The sequence below is a fragment of the Microtus oregoni genome, unplaced genomic scaffold (assembly GCF_018167655.1).
Source record: "Microtus oregoni isolate MIOR12 unplaced genomic scaffold, Mior012 000016F_ref0000370, whole genome shotgun sequence".
Classification (NCBI taxonomy): Eukaryota; Metazoa; Chordata; class Mammalia; order Rodentia; family Cricetidae; genus Microtus; species Microtus oregoni.
In genome coordinates this window covers 18,041,920-18,065,728 of record NW_024543075.1, presented here as the reverse complement: position 1 = coordinate 18,065,728, position 23,809 = coordinate 18,041,920, and the positions used below count along the sequence as shown (strand labels likewise).

The following is a 23,809-nucleotide window of genomic DNA, read 5'->3' as shown; positions in this document are numbered from 1 at the left end:
ATCAAAGAGCAGAAACCTCGAGACCCACCAACTGCTTTAGGGAAAGCAAGATCTGGCAAAGTTCTCCGTCCCAGCGCTTGAACGGCGGAGGTCCAACGGTCCCGCCCCTCAGGAGTGGCGTCACTGCGCGTGCGCAAACTGCTGTCAAACTCACTGAAGGCGGCCCGGAAGAAAAAAGGCGGGAGCTACCAATCCCCGGTGGCGCAAAATGGCGCCGGGAGACGAGATGCTGGAATTCACGCGCAGCTTCTTCTGAGGTTCCCCTGACCTCAGGTGCATAGGGTATTAAGAGTCTGGATTGGAAAGGGCAGGAGTCGGATTGGGACTCTGTCTTGACACGTGTCTTTGCAGCACGGTTACGCACGCCGTCGTGCGACAGCAATTTCTGACCCACGTGGGCCAGGATCACCTTGAACCTGAGGAGAAGCAGGCGTTGAAGCGGCTGGTGGAGGAGGAGCTGCTGAAGATGCAGGTGTGGGCGTGAGCCTGGGCCAGGAGAGACAGGGTTTGTTGCTGAGGGGTTGGGACCTTGGTTCGGTTTGCCCTCATGCTGCACCCACAGGCGGATGCTGGTACCAGGGAAGGAAAGCTAGACTTGATCAAAGTGAAGAGGTCTCCTGCTCCCAGCAGTGACCCAGAGGCAAAAAGGTTCCGCTTCAATTCAGAGTCAGGTTAGTGCCTTCTCCCCTGCATTTATCTGTGTTTGACTACAGCATCATTGGTTTATTGATAAGGCAGGGTGCATGTATTACATTGCACGGCAGTAAATGAGGGTCAGGGAGGCAGGGACCAGGTGGAACCATACACGCCTTGGTGCTCCCTGCTGTCCTTCACTCCTAACCAGAGTAGAGCTAAAGGTACCCTATCCTAAATGTAAGGAGCAGGAGGAACCTATCCTAGCCCTGTCCCCATATTCCAGACTCCAGCTCTACACCATCCAGTCCAGACTGCTCAGGACGTCCAACAAAGAACAGCACAACCAAGGAGAAGTCATGTTCGAGGAGAGCTGTAAAGAAAGCAGTTGAGAGCACAGATGAAGAACAGCAAACAGACCTGGCGGCCAAGATGGGATCAGAGAGCACTGAGGAGGATGGGGGAAAAGAGCAGAAGGCTGGGGCTAAAACGAAAGCTGGGACCAAGAATGAGCAAGCACCAAGAAAGGCTTCAGCCACTGAGCAGCAGGTTAGGGAAGAAAGTGGAAGTAGTGAAGAAGAAGCTATGCAGGGTAGAGCAAAGATGGGGGAAAGAACAGGTGCTAAACGCCACAAGGAAAGTGACGACAGTGACGAGGAGACCCTAGCCAAGAAGAAAGAGCACAGGGAACCCAGACAGAGGAGCAACAAAGGGAAGAGAATGAGCTCTAAGCAGAAAAGCCGGGCTGGGAGGCGAACTCGAGGCGTGGGAGACAGTGAGGAAGAGAAGGGAAAGGGGGCAGTAAGTAGTGGGGACAGCAGTGGGGAGGAAGGGGAGGAAAACAGGAGCAAGGCCGGGTCCCAGACTGAGAGCAAAAAGCAGAGTGCCAGCAGCGAGGACGGTGAGAGCAGCACGCAGGAGTCAGCAGCTGCTCAGGACACTACAGAGACAGGCACGCGAGGCAGGCGAGACAGCAGTAATGGGGAGAGTGATGTGGAGAGGGAAGGGAGTGACTCCCAGGCAGGAGAGAGCACCAAAGAGGAGAGGAAGAACCGCTCCTCCAAGAAGAGCTCCAAGAAAGGCAAAGCACGAAATTCTTCTTCCTCATCAGACTCAAGTCCAGAACACACGAGCCAGAAGGTGAGAGGGTATACCAGGTGGGTGGCCTCCACCAGGGGAAAGGCTGGGCCTTCAGCTGCAATTTCCTTTACTAGGCTAGGTCTCGACGCTGTGGAGAGGACCATCCAGCTGTGGTGAGACTAAAGCGTTATATTCGGGCTTGTGGTGCCCATCGGAACTACAAGAAGCTCCTGGGGTCCTGTCGCTCCCACAAGGAGCGCCTTAGTGTCCTCAGGACTGAGCTGGAAGCGCTGGGCATGAAGGGTGAGACTGGATGTGCCCAAGAGCTGCAGGAGGGCGTGGGCACTGGGGAAGAGAAGCTCATGAGCCACTTCTGCTCCAGGCAATCCTTCCTTGGAGAAGTGTCGGGCCCTGAAGGAGCAGCGAGAAGAGGCAGCTGAGGTGGCTTCCTTGGATGTTGCCAATATCATCAGCAGTTCGGGTAAGTAATTTTCTCTTCAGGAAAGGAAGAGGCTGGGGTCAGATAATTAATTTTCTTCCCCCACTCCCCAGGCCGACCACGAAGAAGTAACGCCTGGAACCCTTCTGGGGAAGGAATCGCCCCAGGGGAGCTTTATAGCCGAACCCTGGATTCAGAAGAGGAGCGACCACGCCAAGCACCTCCAGACTGGTCCCATATGCGGGGCATCATTAGCAGCGATGGTGAGAGTAGCTGAACTCCATGCTCCAGCAGGGACCCTGTCCTGCTATACAAAGAGCCTGTGGCACCGAAGCAGTCTCTTAAAAAGATACTATAGCCCCAAGGACCTAAGTTGTTGGCACAGTATTCAATTTTATGTTCTCTAAGGTTTGGGGGTTTGTGTTTTTAGAGTCAATAAAGTAATGTTTGTAATTACTTCATCTGAACTAGACCCCAACTCTCATGCCCTATCTTTTGGGATATAGCTAGTAGTCTCTTATGGATTCCCAGTTGCCCCAGCCCCTGGCCTGCCAGGCTGTATCGGAGGACACAGTTGTCCTTTCAGTGCAACCAAGTCTCTAGTCAAACTGGCCTGACCAACACGAAGCCTAATGGTAGAATATACGCCTAACATCAACCAAGGCCTGGTCTCAATCCCAGCACCCACTCACCTCCCCCACCCCCCGCTCAGTTCATCTTCTTTCCCCACACTGCCAGGGACTTTTAGCCTTCAAGAGGTAGGCATAGAAGATACCACTGACCAATCAGAGCATGACAAACCTCTGCAGAATTCCGTGTCCAGGCAGGCATCTAGTCAGAAACAGACATGGGGCTGCTGGGGAGTTTCTGTACCAAGATTTTCTGAGAAGCTTTGAACTCAAAGCAAAGCAGAAATAAAGGGATCAACAAGCTGATGATCTCCCAATCATATGTGCAGTCATTAAAATCATTAGAATTTTTAATCACACGACCCAGTTAAGTGCAAGTAACACTATCACTTGCTACTCATCGGTCCTTCACACACACCTTAGACAGAAAGGGAGAAGTCCCAGGGTCTGTTAGAATAACCAACAGTTTATTAAAAGCTTGCCCTAGGGCTCTGTGCTAGCCCCATAGCTGAGAGGGGCTCCCCTGACTGCTCCCAGGCTTGGCAGCAGCCCTTTCCAAGGTCCTTCCCTTGTACCCCGCCCCAGCCCTGATCCCAATTTAAAAAAAAAAAAAAAAAAAAGACAAGACGGCACAGGACATCAGACAGCAAAAGGAGAATGGTGAGACCCAGGCATCCTGACTTTAAGACCCCCAATCCTTCTGGAGGAAGGCCTCTTCCCATTCTCCTTGCCTTGGGCACCAGACCTGCCCTGCCATATCCAGGTCTGGGGACCCTGTTGTCCCCAGTTCGTGGCCCCATCACAAGGGTTGTATAGTTCTCTGAATATAATATATCTAGACCCACCCTTCCCCTCCCCCAGGGGACCAGATGAATATTTGACACTCACAGTTCCACCTTTTGTAGGTGGTGATGGAGAGAGACCCTGGCACCATGGTGGGGAGGCAGGGCTCCTGGTCAGCCTTGGGGCACCAATGCCCAAGCTGGCCTGGGGTCACTGGCCAGCCCCAAGAAGCTCATGAGATGTGGAGGTCTGATGGGGAGCTGGAGCCAACATCCTGTCCCCACCCCCACTGGGTAGGCTGCAAGCCTGCCTGTAGGATCAGGCATCACCCACTCCCACCTTGCCCTATTCCTCAGCTCACCACCCTGCACTTCAGGAATAGAAGTGGGAGGAACCGTTGAGGATGTGGGAAGCCACACTGGTGCTTCGGCTCAGCGGCCCTGATACTGCAGCAGGTGGGCCCACGCTCTCACTGCTGCTGCCCCCTGATGCCGCCCGCCTCAGGGGTTGAGGGCTGTTTCTTAGCAGTAGCAGAGCCCCTCCACGGGGTGTTCCACTCTGTGTTGGGGGCCCTAGCCAGTTTGGAGGCCCTGGAGGAGCCAGCAGAGCTGGCTGACGCCAAGCTGGTGGGGGCATGCCTGGTGGAGGAGGGCCGTGGCTCCAATGGGCCCCTGAACGGGGAACTGGACGGGAGGGCCAGGCAGGGGCTGGGGGCGGAGCAGGATAGCCTTGGGCAGCAGCTTCAGCTGGAATGCCCCCCAGTGCCATGCTGGAGAAGCCCAGCCTCATGCTCTCGGCATCAAAAGCCTCGATCTCACGGGCCTGCCGCTCAAGCAAACTTCGGATTCGCTCAGAACGCCCTGTTTGCAGGGCCAGCAGCTCTTCTTCCACCTGGGACGCCCAAAACAGGGGTGAGAGTACTGGAATGGAGAACCCGCTCTCCCTTTCCCAGTTGGGGGGCAAGCCCCTTACCCGTTGCTCTAGCAGTGCCCGCCTCAGTGCTACTCTCTGCTCCAGCTCCCTCAGCTCCCGCTCATGCTGACTCTCTGTGCGGATCTTGATCTTGCTCTGGTAAGCATTGAGGAGCTCCAGCTCCTGTTGGAGCTGCTGCCGCAGGGCCTGAAACTCTGCCTCTTGGGTCTCATCAAGCCGGAGCTGGAGGACAGGGAGGGGAGGGTTTAGGTCCCCACTATCCTCCCCTGCCCCAGTAGGCCTGGGCCCTAAGGTGGCAAGGCACGGCAGTCTCAACCTCTACCAGAATGGAAGATGGTCATACCCTGTGGACAGCAATTACACTTGCAGGAATCTATCCCCCAGGTATACTTGCACATGTGCTCCAAGTATTCACGGAAGCGTTGTGATAGCAAAATGCTGGAAACAACCTAAATGTCCACCAATAAGGGATGGGTTAAATAAATTATGGTACAGCCATTCCATGGAAAATTCTATACTATATAAAAATGAGATATGTGTTATGTATAGTGACATGGAATGATGTCCAAGAAATATTGGGTGGAAGGGAAGTCAGAAAACTATGTAAAGTCTGATTCCTTTGTGTTGAAAATTTGTATGTAATTTTCCAGATATGCATTGGAAACTAGACAAGCTAATCACTACAAAATTACCTCTGAGAGGTAGGACTGAGTGAGAGTGGGGCCCTCCAGCTCTTTGGAGTCAGTGTGCATTTGAAGCAGCCCACTCCAGTGCTGTGTACAGTTTTCCTAAGAGCAACCTTCCAGATTCCAGAAGTCTGAGTAAAAGGCCTGAGAGCCACACTCACAGTAATCTGCTCCCCTGCTCCCTGTTCACACAAAGTAAACTCTGGTCCAGAAAAAAATATTACAGCCATTATTTTCCTTGGTGTTTCTTGGCAGAACAGGCAGGATACACTTTGTTAAGACTTTAGGAAAATAGTAAGGGAAAAAAATAAGACCACTACAAAGAATACGAAATAAAACCACTATGAAGAACGTCAATAGTGAGAGCACACGAGTCTCCTAAGTCCAAGAAGTTCTGCTCACACCTCCCACCTTCCTTTGCCTCAGCAACGTTTAAAGCAAAGGCCAACCTCCATAGTCTCCCTCCCAGACCCCAGGCCTCACCGCCTGTGAGCTGAGCATCTCTGAAATGGACTGGTCATACTGCTCGGCCAGGATCGCCAGCTTGCGGGTCTGTTCCTCCTTGAGCCGCTTAAGGAGGCTCTTGTGCTGAGCTTTGGGTGTGGTCTCCAGCAAGTGTGCCCGAAGAGCCTTGTATTGCCGTGTCTGGATCTTACACGTTTCCTGGAACTGCTTCTTGATCTGCAGCTCCTTCGACTGTGCAGTGAACGGATCAAAGGGAAACGGGGCAGGGAGAAGGAGGAAGAAGAGGAACACGAGGGGAAAGGAGAAAGAGGAAGGAGACAGAAGCAGAGACAGGGAGAGGGAGAGAAACAGAAAACATGTTAGACAGAGGGGGCGGGGGGAGCTGTACACAGACAGACATGGAGAGATGGAACTGTTGAGATGAAGAAAGTCTCCATGGGCAAGAGAGGCGGAGAAACGGGAGGTTCAGAGAGTACATCAGAGGTGCATGGGTGTCACAGGAAGGAATGTAAGATCTTAGACAGGGAACTCAGAGTCTAAGAGGATTGGGGACACAAAGAAGCTCTGCTCATGCAAAGAGGGAGGGAGAAAAATCACCCTGAGACAGAAGCATGTGACCAAATGTTTAAGGAATGTAAAGACGGAGTGAGACCGAGGTACACACAACACAACTAAGGGCAGGCAGAGGAAGGCCCGGGTCCAGCACCTCAGGGAAGGCAGGAAGAAGCGCTGTGCTGGGGGCTGGGTTAGAGGTCACCCCATATCAGGCCACAGAAAGGAAAGGGCAGCAGGGGGTGGCCAGAAAAGGTCTGAGAAGTTCCACTGAGAGCAGCTGCCACCCTGCCCTGACCAGATCCACTCATTACTAGCCCAGCCCAACATACTTAGCCCCCACTCCAAGTCCACAGTAATCCCAGGCCTCTAGTTTGCACATTCTACCTAGTCCCACCTCACCACCCTCGACTGTAGTGGGTCTGCTGTCCCAGCCCCCAACCCTGTGACTAATGCCTGATCAGCTGATAGACGCAGTTCCAAATCATGTTCACAGTAAAGGAAGGGGCAAAGTGACCAAAAGACTTTAACCTTAGGTACTCTCTGCAAAGGTCCCACAGCGGGAACTATGAGGTCAGGAAGGTCTGTGGAAGTTCCACAGGGCTCACTGCCCAGAGCTGTTTGTGGTCATGGTGCAATGAAGCTATGAAGGCAGAGGATGAGGCTGAGGAGTGAGAGGAGTGAAGACAACGGAGATGGGGTGAAGAGTCATGGAGCTGAGGGCCAAGGGTCCAGATTCGGGGCAAACCAGGGAGGCTAGGCGGCAGGACAAAGCAGACAGAGGCAGCCTGGGCCAAAGGTATAGTTCCGCTCAGATATTTTATTTGTGTTTTTCGTTTTTTCTTTTTCTTTTTTTTTTCTTTTTTTTGTGGAGGGGGAAGGGGACAGGTTGGAAGGGAGACAGAAAAACAAAATCAAAGAGGGGAAAAAAAAACCCATGACTTCCCTCCCTGCCACCCCTGGCCCCAGGCCTGAGCCGATGAGGGTGAGGATGAGCACACACACAGCAGGGGAACAGCAATAACTTAGGGGATGGGGAAAACACAGAGTGTCATTTCTGGACTCCACAGTAAAGGAGGCTGCCTGACTAGAGATCTCTGGGGCCGGGACCGGACCTGGGGAAATATACTGAGGAAGAAAGGTCAGAGGGGAGGAGAGGCCAGGGGATTGGAGAAACTTCACTGAGTTGCAGGAGATAAAGTGCTCAATGCCCTAAGTTTGGGTGGAGGGTTAGAACTGGTTACCTCCAGGGAGGCAGGGCCCTGCGGGTCTGAGATCTCCGTCCACCCACAGTCCCTGGTGGTAGCTGTCGGGAAGCAGAGAGCCCAAGACGACGCTGGCTGCGTGGTAGCAACCGAGGGATCCGACTGGGCCTTTCACCCTTAAGCAGGCCCCAGCTGGCTAGTGTGTGAATAGCCCAGGGGGGCAAGCAAGAGGCTAATCTGTGGCTAGCCCGTGCTAGGCGCCAGTTCCAGCCCTTGCACAGAGCCCAAACTCTTGCCAATAGAGCGAGTGGGTGTTGAGTAGTGCGAGGATTTCCCTGACGGGGCCAAGGGACAGGTAGTCGGCTTCGGAAACCATTCTTGTTGGTCTTAGGGTACAGCGCAAACAGTCCCCGGTCTCCCACGGCCCCACAGCCCTGTAGGGCCCGAAAGGCCATGGGCGACAGGCGTAGCAGAACCCGCAACCAGAGTCGAGAGATGCCTCGACGAATCTGGGGGCCTTGCTGCCGTACCCATTTGCCCCCAGCTGCCACAGCTGCCAGAGGTAAAGCCAGGCTGGGCCAAGCTAGGAGCCAGGCAGCCCCAAGGCCCAGAGGCACACCCATAAGGCCTCGGCGCCAGCTCAGGCTAAGGACAGCCCCCAGTGCAGTGCCCTGAGCCAGGAGAAGGAACAGACTAGGGGGCAGGTGTAGGGCTGTACAAAGGAACAGGTAGGAGGCCCCCAGGCCTACTAGTCCTACCTCAAGGGCCAGCAGTGCTGCCTGCAAGCCACCCCCACCTTGGGCTGCTAGCAGTGGGAGTAGCAGCAGAAGGAGTAGGGGCAGAAGGCCTGAGGAGGACCCCACAGCAAAGGAGAGGCCAGCCAGGAGGCCATGAGATAGGAGTCCAGGGAGCTGGCTAATAGGGGACTGTCTCAGATGTGATGGGGGTGGTTCTGGGGGGATATCTGGGGAAGGACAACCATCTCCAGGATCCCTGGGGGTTCCAATAGGAGCTCCTCCCTCCTCTTCCTCCTCCTCCTCCTCTGGGACTGGAGTCAGAACAGGACCCTGGACCCAGCCAAGCTTGAACTCCACATCCACAAGGTTCCCACCCTCCTTCCCCCACAAACTCCATGCCCCATCCTCTTCCTGGCCAATAATACTTCTCTCCTGGGATGCCGTTGATGGGACTCTAATCTCCTTCATCTCCTCAGATATATCCCAATCTTCCTCATCAACCAGACTCCTATGTTTTTGTGGGCTGGAACTAAAGGTTCCCATTTCTTCCCCCAGAATCCTCTGCTCCTCTGGCTCCAAGGTGGTCCCTTCCTTTCCCAGAATCCTTCTCTCTGGCACTGCTTCCTCCTCCTCTCCCAGCATCCTTTGGTCCAGGATTGCCTCCTGGCCAGATGAGCAGGGCTGCTCTTCACTAGGGGTGCCTGTGCTGAGTGGTCCCAGAGCCCCAGTAGCAGGGAGGCCCATGGGTAGCTGGCCTGCACGTACTTTGAGGCTCTTGGGTTGCTGGCGAACCTGGGCCGCGTGCTTCTGCCGCAACTCTTGCTCCCGTCGCTTGTTGTACTCCAGCTGGTTGCCTAGCTCTGTCTGGTGCTGGAGGCGGGTTAGTTCAGCACGTGTACGCTGGACAGCTTGGAGCTGCCGAAGCTCCAGCTCTCGGGTAGCCTCGTGTTGCCGCAATAGCAGAGCACACTCCAAGTCTTTCTGTGTCTGTTTCTTGTTCAGGTCCTAAGGCAGAAAACAGGCAGGACCCACAGCCCAGTCAGGGAGCCTTCTTGGTACTGAAGAATTAAAAGCACAAAATTCCTTAGCGGAGAGTCGGGGAGGTGAGGAGTGTAAGCTCTCGGTTGGCCTAGGAAAGGGACACCTAAGGACATCCTAGCAAGGTCTAGTAGAAATGGAAAGCTGGAAGAATGCTGAAAAAAGCCAAACCAAAACACTAGGAAAGCAGAGAAGAAAGAAGACATTAGCAAGGCAAATGAGAGAAGAAAGGTGCTAGGATCCTGGACTGTGAGAAGAAGGGCAGGTGGGCCAGGTCACCTCTCGGAGCAGGTCCTGGTCTAGGCTGTGTCTAGCCAGTAGCATCTTGCGCTTGTATTGACGACACTGCAGTTCAAAGTACTGGCGTTGTCTCCGCAGCAGCCCCGCCTCCTCTTCTGCCTGGCACTGTTGCAACTGCTCCTTCTGCCTCAATAGCCACTCAGCCTTCTCTCGTTTGGGTGTGCTAGGGTTCTCCTGGAGCTCCTGGGAAGGGCATTGGGGGAACGGGTTAAGGCCTGCCATTGTCTTGCCTACCTGATGGCCCTTGGCTCACCCAAGGCAGATCTGGTCAAACCTCCTTTAACTGCTCCTTCCGAAGCTTATAGGTTCTCTTCTGTGCCTCCAGCAGGGCAGCCAGCTCCTTTTTCTGCTGCCCCAGGATGTGCTGCTGGAACTTCCGCTCCTCGGCCTGGGCAGCTCTGGCTTCTTTTTCACCAATGGCCTGGTGCCTCCGGGCCAACTTCTCAGCTTCAGTCCCAAAGCCAGCCCGTTGTGCCTCAAGCTCCCGCTGTAGCCGCCCACTGTGCTCCTCCCGTTCACCCCTCAGACGGGACTCCAGGGCCAGCAGCTGCTTCTGGTGCTGACGCCGCATCCGCTTATAGCCACTCAGTTGCTCCCGCAGGGCTGAGTCCTGCTCATGCTCCTGGATCTGACGACTGACCTAGAGTAGGAGGAAGAATAAACATGGGACTCAGTCCTAGCCCCCATTTCACTTATACAGATATGGTGAAGAATAAGGTTTCACTATTATTATTATTATTATTATTTTTTTTTTTGGATTTTCAAGACAGGGTTTCTCTGTAGCTTTTTGGTTCCTGTCCTGGAACTAGCTCTTGTAGACCAGGCTGGCCTCGAACTCACAGAGATCCACCTGCCTCTGCCTCCCGAGTGCTGGGATTAAAGGCGTGTGCCACCACCGCCCGGAAGGTTTCACTATTATTAAATATCTTCCCTACACTTAAACTCTCTGAATCTATTTCCTCAACTGAATAATTATCTGCCTCATGGGTTGGTGTAGTAGACTGAGAAGATAAAAACTGGTAAGTACAGGTCCTGGTGCAAAAGTAGGTACAGCTTAGATAAGTGCAAAAGAATGAATCCGATACACCTGGGCTCAGGTCCAGCTCTGTCCATTATTATCATTTAATCTCAAGTACGCTAACCTCTCAAACCACCAACTCTCATCTGTGACACAGGCCAACAATTGTACTGAACAGACAAGTGCAATACACACAGAAAAATGAACCAGTGGGAGCTGGCTAGCATCCTCCCTTCAGCAAACACTACTGAGGGTCTACCATGTTCCAGGTACTAAGCCAGATTCTGAGTCCTGATATGTTAGATCAAGATCTCTGGCTCCAACCTCTGGTCTCACCTTAACTGTTCTATCAGTGGCTCTGAAGCTAGTCTAGGTCACCAAGGCCCAGGAAAATCAGCTTTTCTGCACAGAATGACAAGGCAACAGCAGCCCTAGAGTGGTCCTAGCAACCCACCATCCCTCCTGGCCAGGCAAAAGCAAAAGCTTGAAAAAAGCATTAGATTTGTCCAGTGGCCTCTAAGGGAATTGTTGGTGCTCAAATACATCCCAAATTGGAATGCCACTTAAAGTTCTATCAAGAGCACAAACAGAAAACTATGTTTTATGAGAAGCCTGAACTTACTGGGCATGGTAACACACGACTATAAATCCCAGGACTTGGGAATCTAATGCAGAAGGATCACAAGTTCAAGGCTGAGCTACTAGTAGAACCTATCTTGATAAGCAAACAAACACTTTTTTCCCCTATGAATTGAGAAAAGTGAGATTCTAGAAGACTAAGATGCTATTTACACAAACAGAACCCCACCCAAAGGTGCCTGGGCAAGTATGTTGGGCAAATAGCTTCCCGAAGTCACAGCAGCCTCAATTCCTAAATGGGATTCAACCCTTTCCCTCCCAGGGAAAGCTGGAAAGATTAAACATAAGCATGTGGTGGGCCTGAAAACAAGTCACTGACATGAGGCAGATCTCTGAAGCCCGCCCCTGCACTCTGAAGCACTGAATCCAGTAAACCTGCACATTGCCACCAGGAGCACCACAGCAGGGGACACATGCCTGCGCAGGCATGTAAAGCACCTGAGCAGCCAGAGCTCAGGAAGGTCTCCACAGCTGTTATTTCAACAAGGCCTGAAAACCGCAACAGTTCGCTAGGCTAAGAATACCCAGAACAGGCAATGTGACTAAACAGTCTGCTGGGAAAGGGAGCAGGCAAAGACAGCAGCAAAGTGAGGGGGGAATCTTTATGTAAATCATGTGTCACAGGGAGAAAGTCATTTCTGGACTTCTGTCTGATGTATCCAGGTAACAGAGAAAAAAAGCCTATAAAGAAGTTGAGTGAGGCCGGGCGATGGTGGCGCACGCCTTTAATCTCAGCACTCAGGAAACAGAGGCAGGCGGATCTCTGAGTTTGAGGCCAGCCTGGTCTACAGAGCTAGTGCCAGGACAGGCTCCAAAGCTACACAGAGAAACCCTGCCTTGAAAAACCCAAAGGGAAAAAAAAAAAAACCCTGAGTGAGGTTGGCCACACTTCCACACTTACCAGGGAGGCAGTACGGATGGTGGCGAAGTGGTCCCGGTTACGGCAATAAGCCCGGCGGCGAGCAGAAGAGGTGGTGGAGGTGGGAGGGGCTGCAGGTGGTTGGAGTGGACCCGGGGTCATTTCTGGCTGGTAGGGATCATCATATAGGTTATCTGAGCCCTAGAAAAAGGGAAGAAAGAGGGGATGCCCAAAGTTCAGGTGCCAGTGAACCCCAGAGAGTTACCAAAGGAGACTCATCCAGGCTGAAGTGAGAATAGGGACCTAGGCAGCTCCTCAGCAAAACAGCTCCAACTTGGCCTCTTGCCTCCCAAGCTGCTCAGGGTGAGCTGCATACCGGTAGCCTGTGGATGGTGGAGCTGTGGGAAGTAACTGTATGCTCCCCCTCCTGCATCATGGCCATCTCTCGGGCTTCAGGGCCTTCCTCTTCCTCTTCTTCCTCCTCCTCTTCCTCCTCTTCCTCCTCCTCCTCATTGTCTGAGGCATCTGCTAGGCTGTTGACTGAGCTGCTTTGGCTGGAGGCGCTGATGGACATGCTGGGCACCGAGTGGCTACTTTCTAGACTGGTTAGTGTCCCGGCTCGGTGCATGTAGGGTTCTGCTTCCTGCGAACAGGGTGTGAGCTGTTGGGCAGTGAAAGGGAAGGACAAGAATATGGAGTAGCACGAGGAAAGAAGGTGAAGACAGGTGGGGAAGAAGGGCCAAGCCCAGTATGGGGAGTTGTCAGGACAAGCTAGGTCACCTCCTCTTCCTCTGGAGCCTCAGCACCAGGGCCATTGGGTGCCTCTTGGAATAGTATCTTCTTCATCTTTCGATACTGCAGATTATCCAATTCCCGTACAGCATCCTTGGTCCTCTGGATTAGGTCCATGATGACTGTGGGTGGCCGCTCCCGGAGCACAAAGCGGTGCTAGGGAAACAGAACACCTGAGATCTGCTGTCAGTTCTCCCCATCCCTCTAGATCCCAGGCCTCTCGGTATCTCCTGGCCTGAGGCCATGCCTACCGCAGCTGGATGCTCACCTTTGTCTTATCCCTGTTTCTCACAGTAACTGTCTTCCTACCCCGACAGCTCCATTTCTCCAGGCATCACTGATAGGTAAGGTATTAAGGGGACCCCAATCTAGTTTTGCATACCAAAGGCTAAATGCTTTTGGAGGTATCACATAACCTCTTCAGGCCCTCAAAAGTTACCCTTTAAAAAACCAGGAGGTCAATCTAGGAGTCTGTTAGTCCCAACTAGGGCTTCTTAGAGGACACTTTGGGTCTGTGAAAGGAATGAGGTTTCTCCAGTTTGGAAAACTTAAAAACATCTCAGGGAAATCATACATTTATCCATGATCTTTGACTAAGAAAAATGTGAAAACAAATTACTACTTAAATTAAGATAGTATGGCAGATAAAATCTAGCAAAACACAGGGGCCTTGAGGCATCAGGGCCTAGGGCAAAATTTATAAAGGAAGATTCCTGGATGAAGAATTGGTACTCACTGACCCACATTTTCTGCGGCTCTACCAGCTACTGTTCCAGAACTTAGGCCAGGGAGTGCTCACCTTCAGAAGAACCTCTGAGGTTGGTCTATCTTGAGGGATTTTCTGAAGACAGGAGTCAACAAAATTCCGGAAGTACTCAGACCTGACATCCCAGGAAGAATGAAATAGCAGGCATGAGCCAAGCAGCTAAACCCCAGAACCCCTTGGCCCAAGAAGCCCAGTCCTTACCAGTGTCCTGACTGGAGAGCAGGGGACTCGTTCTGTGCAATGTGGTATAAGGCACTCATTGCATTCATGTTAAACAGTGGTGGCTTCCGCTCCGCTACAGAAAGGACAAAGGAAGAAGGTGAGAAGAGGTAGATGATCAGAAACTAGAAGGGAACTCAAAACAGCATGGGTTCAAATCCCATCTCCCTAGCTTCCTTCCTGCTTGACTTTGAGCAATTCCCGATCCTGCTGAGTCTTAATTTGCTCTCAGTAAAATGTAATACCCATCCTATCTGCTGCATGCGGGCAGAGGAAGGATTAGAGAAAACAGCAAAAAGGCATAAAGAAGCACACTCAAATTATCAGAGAACAAAACCTACCAATGTGGGAAAGAAAAAAAACCAGAGACATGTTCTGTGTTCAACAAACTTTCAGTCTAAAATTAACTAAACAAACAACACTAGACAGAGCTAGAAATGTATCTTAGTGGTAGAATACTTGCTTAGCATGTGCCAGGCTCTAGATTTGATTCCCAAAACCATCAAAACAAAACCAGTAACACCAAGTTAACATTGTTAATTGTGGTAGGAGGGGAAACAGATAAATGGCTAGGAAACTAAGGAGAGGTGTTTAGAAAAGGGAATACTGGCAGTAGCTCTAAGAGGAACTCCTTCTAGCCCAGAGAAATGTTTTTATTTTGTTTTTTGAGACAGGGTTTCTCTGTACGTCTCTGACTATTTTAGAAATAGCTCTGTAGCTGGGTGGTGGTGGCACACGACTTTAATCCCAGCACTCAGGAGACAGAGGATCTCTGTGAGTTCAAGGCCAGCCAGGTCTACAAGAGCTAGTTCTAGGATAGGCACCAAAGCTACAGAGAAACCCTGACTCAAAAAGAAAAAAAGAAAAAGAAACACCAGCTCTGTAGACCAGGTTGGGCTCAAACTCAATACAGATCCAGCTGCCTCTATCTCCCAAGTGCTTGGATTAAAGGCATGAGCCGTCACCACCTGGTTGGTTAGCTGTTTTTGATCTAAATAGTGATTTCAAAAACTTACTTGCCAACAATAATTACAAGAATATAAATTTGCAGTCTTTCTTTAAGAATCAGATATGGGGGCTGGAGAGATGGTTCAGCAGTTAAGAGCTGTTCTTTCAAAGGACCCAGGTTCAATTCCCAGCATTCATATGGCAGCTCACAACTGTCTATAATTCCAGTTCTAGGAAATCTGACACCTTCACACCAATGCACATAAAATAAGGTTAAATAAATTATGGGGAAAAAAAAAGAATCAGATATGGTAAAATGGAGTCTCTATCCCTATATAACAATGAGTAGAACTAAGCAATAGTGGTCCTCTATAGGAATGGTGGCCTCCAGCTTGTCCTGCCTCCTTCAAGACCAATCCAGACACTGAATACTGGCTGCCCTTTCTCTTTCCTGTCTTCCCCCCCCCTCTTTCCTGCCTTTCTTTTTTTTCTCTCTCTCCATTTCTTCCTTCCTTTCTTTTTAATAATTTATTTTTATGTGCATTGGTGTTTTGCCTACATGTATGTCTATGTGAAGATGCCAGATGCTCTGGAGTTGGAGTTACAGATAGTTTTGAGCAGCAATGTGGTTGCTGGGAATTGAACCCCAGGTCCTCTGGAAGAGCAGACAGTGCTCTTAACTGCTGAGCCATCTCTCCAGCCCTACTGGCTGTCATTTCTAATGAGGCTTTCAATAGGGAGAACCTGTGTATCCACATCTCTACAAAATCTAGGAATACAGTAGACAGCTCGTCTCTATGACCTATTCCACACATTTCACCACCTGTCTGGCCATGGCCTCAGAGGGCACAAGTACAACTTACTCTGATGGCAGGCACAAGCTCCTAACATGCTCCACATGGCAGAGCCCACATAGGAAAGAGGACGCAGAGGCTCTAAGCCTGGTATAAGATAGCTTCGGTTTAGGAGGCCACAGGAAGCCACTGATGGCTCTGAGCAGGGACTGAAATGACTGCACTGAGCATAGACAGACCTCCTTGGCCTGAGTATATCACAGACTATTAAGTAGAGACTGGCTGCCAGGTAGTGGCGGCACATACCTCTAATCCTAGCACTCAGGAGGCAGATCTCTGAGTGTGAGGCCAGCCTGTGTGTGTGTGTGTGTGTGTGTGTGTGTGTGTGTGTTATGGGGGGTGGGTGTAGAGGGGTGGATGACTGGAAGAGGAAAGATCTCTGCAGGAAGCAATCAGTAAAAACTACTCTTTCTTGGACTGGTGTTGTGCTGGAAGTCTTACAAGCTTTACACCTTAGACAAATGCTTTGGTAGTGCAAAGAGATATGCAAAGAGAGCACCAACATGGCTCCGAGGCCTAACTCACTGTGCCTAACTTTTGGGACCTGTCAACTCACTCCTCTGCATTACACATGTAGTTCCAAAAGCTAGTCTCAGTTCCTCAGGCCTGCTCACCCTCTCAGCTTCTACAACGCTGCTTTCTGTCTGGAACGCTCTAGCCCGCATCTTTCTAGCAGTTCTTTGTCTTGCAGGTTTGTTTAAACATTTCTATTACACACAGGGCTTCCTTAGCCCCTAAACTAGGTCAAGTTTTGGCTCCGTTCCACTCCTGGAGCTTCTACACTCTTATCCCATTGACAGAAAACATGCCTAGCTTTCCCTACTTGAATGCAGTTTTAACGAAGGCAGGAATTTTACCACTGTACCCCCAGAACCCAGCACACTGGGCACTTAAAACAGATTTAGAATTCAGGAAGTGGGCAAGAGGCAAGAACTGTTAGAAAATTTTTAGGTATAAGAATTGGCAGGGGGGAGGCCGGAGAGATGGCTCAGTGGTTAAGAGCATTGCCTGCTCTTCCAAAGGTCCTGAGTTCAATTCCCAGCAACCACATGGTGGCTCACAACCATCTGTAATGAGGTCTGGTGCCCTCTTCTGGCCTGCAGACATACACACAGACAGAACATTGTATACATAATAAATAAATATTTTAAAAAAAAAAAAGAATTGGCAGGGGGCTGGGTGTGGTGGTACATGCCTTTAATCCCAGAACTCAGGAGGCAGGTAGATCTCTGAGTTTGAGGTCAGTTTGGCCTACAGAGCAAGTTCCAGGATAGCCAGAGCTACACAATGAAACCGTTTCTTAAAAAACAAGGTAGTGTTTGACAACTGCTTGTATCAGAGAAGCTCCAGGGTAGTCCAAAGGGACAGGCACTGGGTCCATGGGATGGGATGGGGAGAGGAGAATAATCTGAGGAGGCGAAGAGGACATCCTTACCCAGTTCAATACAGGTTATCCCCAAGGACCAGACATCCACTTTGCCATCGTACTGCCCCTCATCCATGGCTAGGATCACCTCTGGAGCCATCCTGGGAGGATAGTAGGAAAGAAAGGCTAACCACTGACCCAGATCATACATGTCTTATTTCCAACATCTCTGGACTCTTCACCTACTACCTCTCCTCTCCCACTCACCAGTATGGAGTGCCCACAAAGGAGTTGGCAGGTGCCATGATAGATGCAGAGCCAAAGTCTCCCAATTTTACTAAGCCTGGTTCAGACAGCAAGATGTTTCCAGCCTTCACATCCCTGACAGAGGCAAAAGATGAAAATGCATCTCAGAAAAGATGTGGAGAGGCTTTAGTAAAATGACCCCAAAAACCACCCCTCTCCTAGCCCTGACACTGTCATACCTATGAATCATGTTGTGCGAGTGTAGATATGCCAGGCCCTGAAGCGCCCCATGGGTCACTGCTGCAATCTCCACCTCCTGAAGGGGCTTCTTGTGTACTGTAGAAGGAAGTGAGGTAACAAACTGAGGGAGCCACGGGGGTGGAGTAGGCTACTTTCTCCCACAGCTTTCCTGCTTATCTTCTTCACCCCACTTTCTGGTTTACTTACCTTCTAGAAGATCAGAAGCTGAGCCCAGGCAATACTCCATCACCAGCTAAGGAAGGGTCAAGTGTTAGAGATCAGCAGGTTCTGGCCACCCCTGGCCCAGCTCCCTTGAGCAGAAACTCAAAACAGAGCTTTCTTGTTTATCTTCCACTCAGGCAATGCCAAAAGGGTAATGACAGAGAGGAAGGGCAGCTAGAGAAAACAAGAGGTGGTAGGAGAGTCTCTGGATTCAAGGCCTCCCTGAGAACGATTCCAAGACACCTACCATTGCTCCCATCCATCCAGATCCCTTTAAAGTCCCCTTCAATCACCTCCTCCTAAAGAACACATGTCCCTTGCAGCTTGTCAACTGTCTATGCCTCTCTGGATCAGCCTCTCATCCTGTGCCTATACAAATGCTTATATTTTTGTTTTACTTTTTGATACAGGATCTCACAGTGTAGCCGTGGCTGGCCCAGAACTCACTATGTAGACTAGGCTGGCCTTGAACTCACAGAGAGCTACCTGTGCTTGTAGCCTCAGTGCTGGGATTAGAGGTGTGAGCCACTATGCCTGGCTCATGGTTTTCCTGAGGACTAATATGGTCAGGAGAGACTTCCCAATTAGGAGGCTGGACCAGGAAAAGATGTAGCAGTTGTAGGTCGGCTCACCCAAGCTGTGTGCTCCCTCAGGTAACAGCCCCGGTACTGAATGGTATTGGGATGTCGTAGCTTCTGTAAGAACCGCACCTCCTTGATAATGTCCTGCCATTTCTAGGAGGACAAGAGAAGAGGGGGTTACCTAGCCTGCATGTTGAGACTAGGGTCCTCTGCCCTCCACAACCTGATCTCAATGAACCCAACTAACCTCATTTGACTGCTTCCCACTATAGGACATCTTCTTGATGGCCACCACCTCACTGTTCCGGACATCCCGGGCCTAGAGGACCAGATTGGATAATGGGAAAGACACTTTGGGCATGGTGTGGAGGAGAACCTGCTGAGTCAGCAGGAGAGGGTGGGTAGGGCTATTGTGGTGGAGTGGCGCAGAGAGCCTGAACAGCGACCCACAGGTTAAAAAGACTCCACCCTTGCTGGCTTTACCCTCTTTTAAGACCCAACTCACAAAGTACACAGCTCCAAAGCTGCCATGGCCAATTTCCCGGAGGTCAGAGAAAAGCTTCTCAGGGTCATCCTTGAAGAAGAGCTCAGCTACATCAGGGTCCTTCAGGCTCCCGGCCCGGCCCCCAGCTGGCATGATGGCCCCTGGGGGCCCTGAGATTGGGACCTTGCCTGGGAAAAGTAGATAGTACCATTAGAGCAAGGACAGGGCTCTGAGGGAGATGAAGAGCCTCCCTCAAGTTTCTGCCTTCTCCGCCTCTCATTCGCTAAAGAGGGAGGTACTGCTGAGGAAGGGCAGGGGGCTATTAGGAGCAACACCAAAGCTTAAAAATTAAAAAAATTTAAAAAAAGTGTGTGTGGGGGGGCGCTCAGTTCCTGTAGTACTAAAGTTTCCAGGAAGATAATTCTGGGAAGCCAAGCATCCTCATAACCCCCCTCAGTTTTCAACCATTTCCCAGTTCCCTATACACAACCATTCCCCTCAGACATCAAATAAGCCAACATGTCCTGCCCTACAAGTTCTCACAGCCCAATGATTTCCAGGCACCTTCCTGTCCCCCTTGGTGCTGAGGCTACCTCCTCCTTCAAGCTCTCACACACTGGATGAGAACAGGAAACAGTCAGGCCGGATGTGGTGATATCCGTCCATTGTTACAAGTGGGTACTAGCCTAAAGGGACCAGGAGACTCATTTGCAAAAAAACATAGGGACACTGTGGCAAGGAGGACATCTAGAATGGGGACAGTAGGGACTGGCACCTGACTGAGGACTTCTGTGTTCTGGGTTGTCTCACATATTCAATCACTGCATCAGCAGCATGCGTGAACATGGATGTTGTGGGTCACAGACAACATGTACTGAGCATAGACATTGAAGCATCTCACGTGCATCACCTCTCACTGGGCTCCTACAACCTTACAGATCAACACTATTGTCACCTTTATCCTTTAGAGATAAGTAAACAGGCTCAGAAAGGTAAAATGATCTGCCCAAAGCTGGTTTGCCACCACCAGGCATCCAGGACAACCATATAAAACCAGCAAGGCATGACCAGGATCACCATTTTCCAGAGTAACTGAGGCTTTCCCAAGGTCACAGAACAAGACCTTTTCCTCTCTGCTCAGGACAGCATTGTTAGGAGGGCAATCAAGCCCAGCCTCTCCATTAGAGGAAAGTCTCCTAGGTCATTCCAGCCCTTAGGGGGTGGGGTGCTCCAAGCCAAATTCAGAGAGTAGGCTACTGCAGGGCACCAGAACACTGAGGTACTCCAAAACAGGCTTTTTTAAGGACTAGTGGGGGATTTAGACACAAAGAGCACTCAGCAGAGTTGGACTCCCAAGGCAGAGTTCTAGCTTCTTAAAAGTACCTAACAATTTCAGCGTATAATTATATTCCGTGGTGCATTGTTTCCCGTCCATGCTGTTAATTTTGTCTCCTCAGCTCGACTGGCAGGGGGGGGGGAGCCTGAGTCTTTGGTGGGCCCCCAGGGTGTGAAGGGCTCAGAATAGCCTTGATTGATTGACTGACTGCCCCCAGGAGCCTTTAGTCTGATCAAGGCAGGCCCCCTTCTTCTGGAGTAATAGTGGCAACCACCCCTCACCACATACCCACACAAAAGGCAGGTGCTCACAACTTGCCCTCATGACTTCTTAACCAGTAACAAGCCCAAGACTGCCAAACCAGAACCTCAGGCCACATGAAAGAGTGCTAGCCATTGGAAAAACATCATACAGGCCCCCTTCCTTACAATAACATCTGAGCAATTACCATGGCCTGGGCTAAATCACAATCACCTTCTAAAATCCATGTTGCAAAAGAGTTCCTAAATGATCCTGCTGTGCATCCATCCCATCTGCAACATATAGCATCAGAGCTTCAGCATAGCAAAGGTGCTTCTCTTTGGTTAAGTGGATTACAGAGCGCAACTCCACGAGATCCCACACTCAGAACACTGTGTAGACCCTAAACAAATGCTTTTCCTTGCCTGATTCTAGGGTTGCCACAAGGCTTAATCCTGGGCTGTGGGGAGGAGAGGGGCTCATTCTAACTTAACAGCTAAGAAAGGCCATTAGAGCTATCATTTGTCAGAAGAGAAAGCTATCTCTGGAACCCAGGCCAAAGTCTGGGATCAGGGTAAAAATGAAGGTCACATTAGAAAAAAGACCCATGGGGCAGAACACAAGCAGGGCTTCCTCTCAGGAAAAGCTCTTGAGTATAACCTTTCTGGAAAGGAAGATCATTATACCCTCATTTTAAAACCTTACCCTAATACCGCCTCCTGTGGAGCCCTTATCAACCCAGGCTCCAAAGAAAAGGGATGGCAAGAAATGGGTACAAGCAGGGACCAAGACTTGGGTTAAAATTTTGATTCTGCCACTGGGTGACCTTGAACAACCTCTCTGGGCATCAATGTTCTCAACTGTAAAATGGGAAGACCATAATGAAAGAATTCTCAGGGGTTGAATGGGTCTGAGTGTGGCATGAGAAAAATGTATTCTTAAGTACTTTGTAAAGGGTAGGTCACTTGGCAAACGTGTGAGATTATTTACACTGCCACAGCAAGGGACAGGTGGGTAAATGCAGCTGGAGGAAAATATTAACAAGTACACACACACACACACACACACACACACACACACGGGCAAAAAAAAACCTCCAAGCAGACCAAGCCAGAAAAGAATATAAAGTAGCCAATGTGACTTGCACCTCCAGTCAAAGCAGCAGAGAGATTAAGGCAGGACTGACTGCCTCTAGTTTAAGGCCAGCTTCACCAGCCAGGGCTACAGAAAGGCTGTCTCAACCAAAAATAAATAAATAAATGAATGAATAAAAAGATAAACCCACCAACATGGGAGTCAACACCCTAGAGCAGTCTGGAGAGAAAGGAGTATAATAAAATCATGTAGAAGAGGTGGTTATGACGGCAAAATGAACGAGGGAGAAGACTCGAAAGGTGGAAATCCATTGGATTAGCTAAGCATCTTAGGGCGTGACCCTTGGTGACATGACAGGCCCTGTCACCCGAGAGCCCCCTTCAACCAGACACAATGAAGGGAAGAGGAAGGGAGAAAGGTGGCAGCAGAAGGCAAGGCTGGCCAGAAACTGACCATGGGCCCAGCAGGGCTTCCCCATCCTTGGGAGAGGGCCTACCCAGCCCCAGCTTCTTAGAAAGGAGCTGGCACAGACTCATGCCCATGCACCCATGTCTCACCTGGTAGGGGTCACTATGGTGCCCCAGCGCCTCCGCTTCCGCCTGAGGTACTCCAGTTGCTCTGACAAGCAGGGAGAGGGGCAAGGAGACCTTCCCCCTTGCCACCTCTTCCTCAGCTTTCGCCCTTCCTGAGGGGCGGGCCTGGGAAGCCTCCCCTGGAGGGGAGGGGGTGACAACCTGATCTGACCTCGCGGTCCAGTCCTCCCCCAACTCGAGGGCGACAGTTGCTGAATCCCGGATTTCCGATTGTGGGGTCTGAGCCCCGAATATTTGCAAGGACCAAAAATGAATCCGATATTTGGACGTCTGGAGAATGAGCCCCGGATACTGGTGCACGCAAGGTCCTGAATCCCAGGTATTTTAAATTGTATAAAACAGAGACCCAGGTTTGTAAAGGTTGGGACTCGAGTCCCAGATATCTGATATATGAGGGCTTGATACCTGGGTATTTAAGAAAGGAGGGGCCGAGCCCCAAAATTTGGGACCCAGGGGCCTGAGCCCCAGGTCTTCGGCCACCGACACGGGGCCCACCCCGAGGACGCCCGGCTGCACGGCTCCTCTCAAGCTGGGGTCCGAGAGTGACAGCCCCCACTCCAGCCCTGGCCTCCTCCCTTTCCCGTCCTCTCTCTCCGGAACAGCTGAAAGAATGTAGCTGAGGCGCTGCTGATCGTCCCTGCGTCCTCACTCCCTTTCCTCTTCGTCTCAGCTTCCCACCGCACCACAGCCCTGCTCTCGTCCCGGCCTCCCTCTCCCTCTTCCTCCCAATTCCAAGATGGAGACCGGACGGGAGCGCGCAGGCGCGGCAGGGACGCCAGGCCAAAGTGGGTGGGGCCCCAAAGGAAATAACCCCGCCCCTCGCCTCCAGCAGCCGCGGCCAAGACGAGAAGCTGCCTTGGAGCCCAAGTGCGCGCGCGCCCCGCCACGCGGATGCTGGGTGGGAAGAGGAGAGGAGAAAGGCTGGGCTTGCTTGGGGAGGAGCCCGAGCGCGCAGTCCGAGGACTGCCGGTGGAAAGAGCTGTGGCGCATGCGCCCGCCTAGCTTTCGCGCTGCGACTAAGCTTGTTGCTAGGGCAAGCTCCGAGGGGGCGCGCAAGGAAGAAAAGCTGTGGTTTGCGCCTGCGTGCAGGATAAAGGCTGAGAGGAGTAAAGCAAGGGTGCTAGCAGCTGCGCGGAAAAGGCGCGAAAACGGGCTATTATGATGTTACTAAGTATCAAAACTAGACCTGCGCTCTCAAGTGCGAGGTTGACGTACCAAAGTTGGGGAAACTCAACAGGTCAAATCCCTACAGGAAAACTGAGGTTCAGTAAGGTTGCATAACTTGCCAAAAGTCATGATGCATTCATGTCAAAGTATTTCTGCTATCTGAAAGCCCCTACCTAAACAGAATCAACAATTTAAGTTTATGGAAGAAAACAAGTGACCAAATGGCCACAGTTGAGGGGCCATGGTATGTCTAAAAGGTATAGTGAAGCCTATGCTTACAATTCCAGCACTCGCAGGCTGAGTCTGAAGCAGAATACAAGTTCAGTAGCACGTAACCTAAGGGAGTCACAGTATCAGAAAAAAAAAAAAGCTGGGCGTGGTGGCACATGACTTTAACCCTAGCGCTCAGGAGGCTGAGACAGAGAGATCTCTGTGAGTTTGTGGCCAGCTTGGTCTACACAGTGAGTTCCAAGACAGCCAGGGCTGCTTGGAACACAGAGAAACACTGTCTCAGAAACAAACAAGCAAAACATCCACAAATGTTTTCCAAAACAAATCCACAAACATGGGCAAAGTAGTAAGCGACCTATGCCCTATGCCAACCTATATTCCAAACCAAGGATAGCAAGGATGTTAGTCATCTGTACCCTGGAGAGGGTGACAT

General features: G+C 51.1%; 2 protein-coding genes across 7 annotated transcripts; one reads left to right on the top strand and one right to left on the bottom strand.

The window, feature by feature from the left end:
- Positions 1 to 139: 139 nt before the first annotated feature.
- Positions 140 to 2,624, top strand: Hirip3 (HIRA interacting protein 3). 3 transcript variants are annotated; one of them, XM_041666193.1, is made up of 6 exons: positions 140 to 273; positions 352 to 472; positions 920 to 1,773; positions 1,848 to 2,016; positions 2,096 to 2,194; positions 2,266 to 2,624. In XM_041666193.1, the coding sequence occupies exons 3-6, from the start codon at positions 1,066 to 1,068 to the stop codon at positions 2,427 to 2,429; spliced, it is 1,140 nt and encodes a 379-aa protein (XP_041522127.1). In that variant the 5' UTR covers positions 140 to 273; positions 352 to 472; positions 920 to 1,065; the 3' UTR covers positions 2,430 to 2,624. The 3 variants fall into 3 exon arrangements, with proteins under 3 accessions (XP_041522127.1, XP_041522125.1, XP_041522126.1); XM_041666191.1 differs by having other exon boundaries at positions 352 to 671; XM_041666192.1 differs by lacking the exon at positions 140 to 273 and adding an exon at positions 563 to 671 and having other exon boundaries at positions 310 to 472.
- A 605-nt stretch (positions 2,625 to 3,229) lies between these two features.
- Taok2 (TAO kinase 2) lies at positions 3,230 to 22,699 on the bottom strand. 4 transcript variants are annotated; one of them, XM_041666178.1, is made up of 19 exons: positions 21,943 to 22,699; positions 18,736 to 18,902; positions 18,478 to 18,549; positions 18,282 to 18,383; positions 17,635 to 17,680; positions 17,427 to 17,523; positions 17,209 to 17,322; positions 17,011 to 17,102; positions 13,756 to 13,849; positions 13,588 to 13,669; positions 12,777 to 12,944; positions 12,373 to 12,657; positions 12,039 to 12,197; positions 9,755 to 10,120; positions 9,460 to 9,663; positions 8,908 to 9,147; positions 5,667 to 5,879; positions 4,537 to 4,719; positions 3,230 to 4,455 (listed from the first exon to the last, which is right to left on the bottom strand). In XM_041666178.1, exons 2-19 carry the CDS (start codon positions 18,865 to 18,867, stop codon positions 3,937 to 3,939), a joined length of 3,168 nt encoding a protein of 1,055 aa, XP_041522112.1. In that variant the 5' UTR covers positions 18,868 to 18,902; positions 21,943 to 22,699; the 3' UTR covers positions 3,230 to 3,936. The 4 variants fall into 4 exon arrangements, with proteins under 4 accessions (XP_041522112.1, XP_041522113.1, XP_041522110.1 ...); XM_041666179.1 differs by having other exon boundaries at positions 12,373 to 12,639; XM_041666176.1 differs by lacking the exons at positions 3,230 to 4,455; positions 4,537 to 4,719; positions 5,667 to 5,879 and having other exon boundaries at positions 5,949 to 9,147.
- Between the last annotated feature and the right edge of the window lie 1,110 nt (positions 22,700 to 23,809).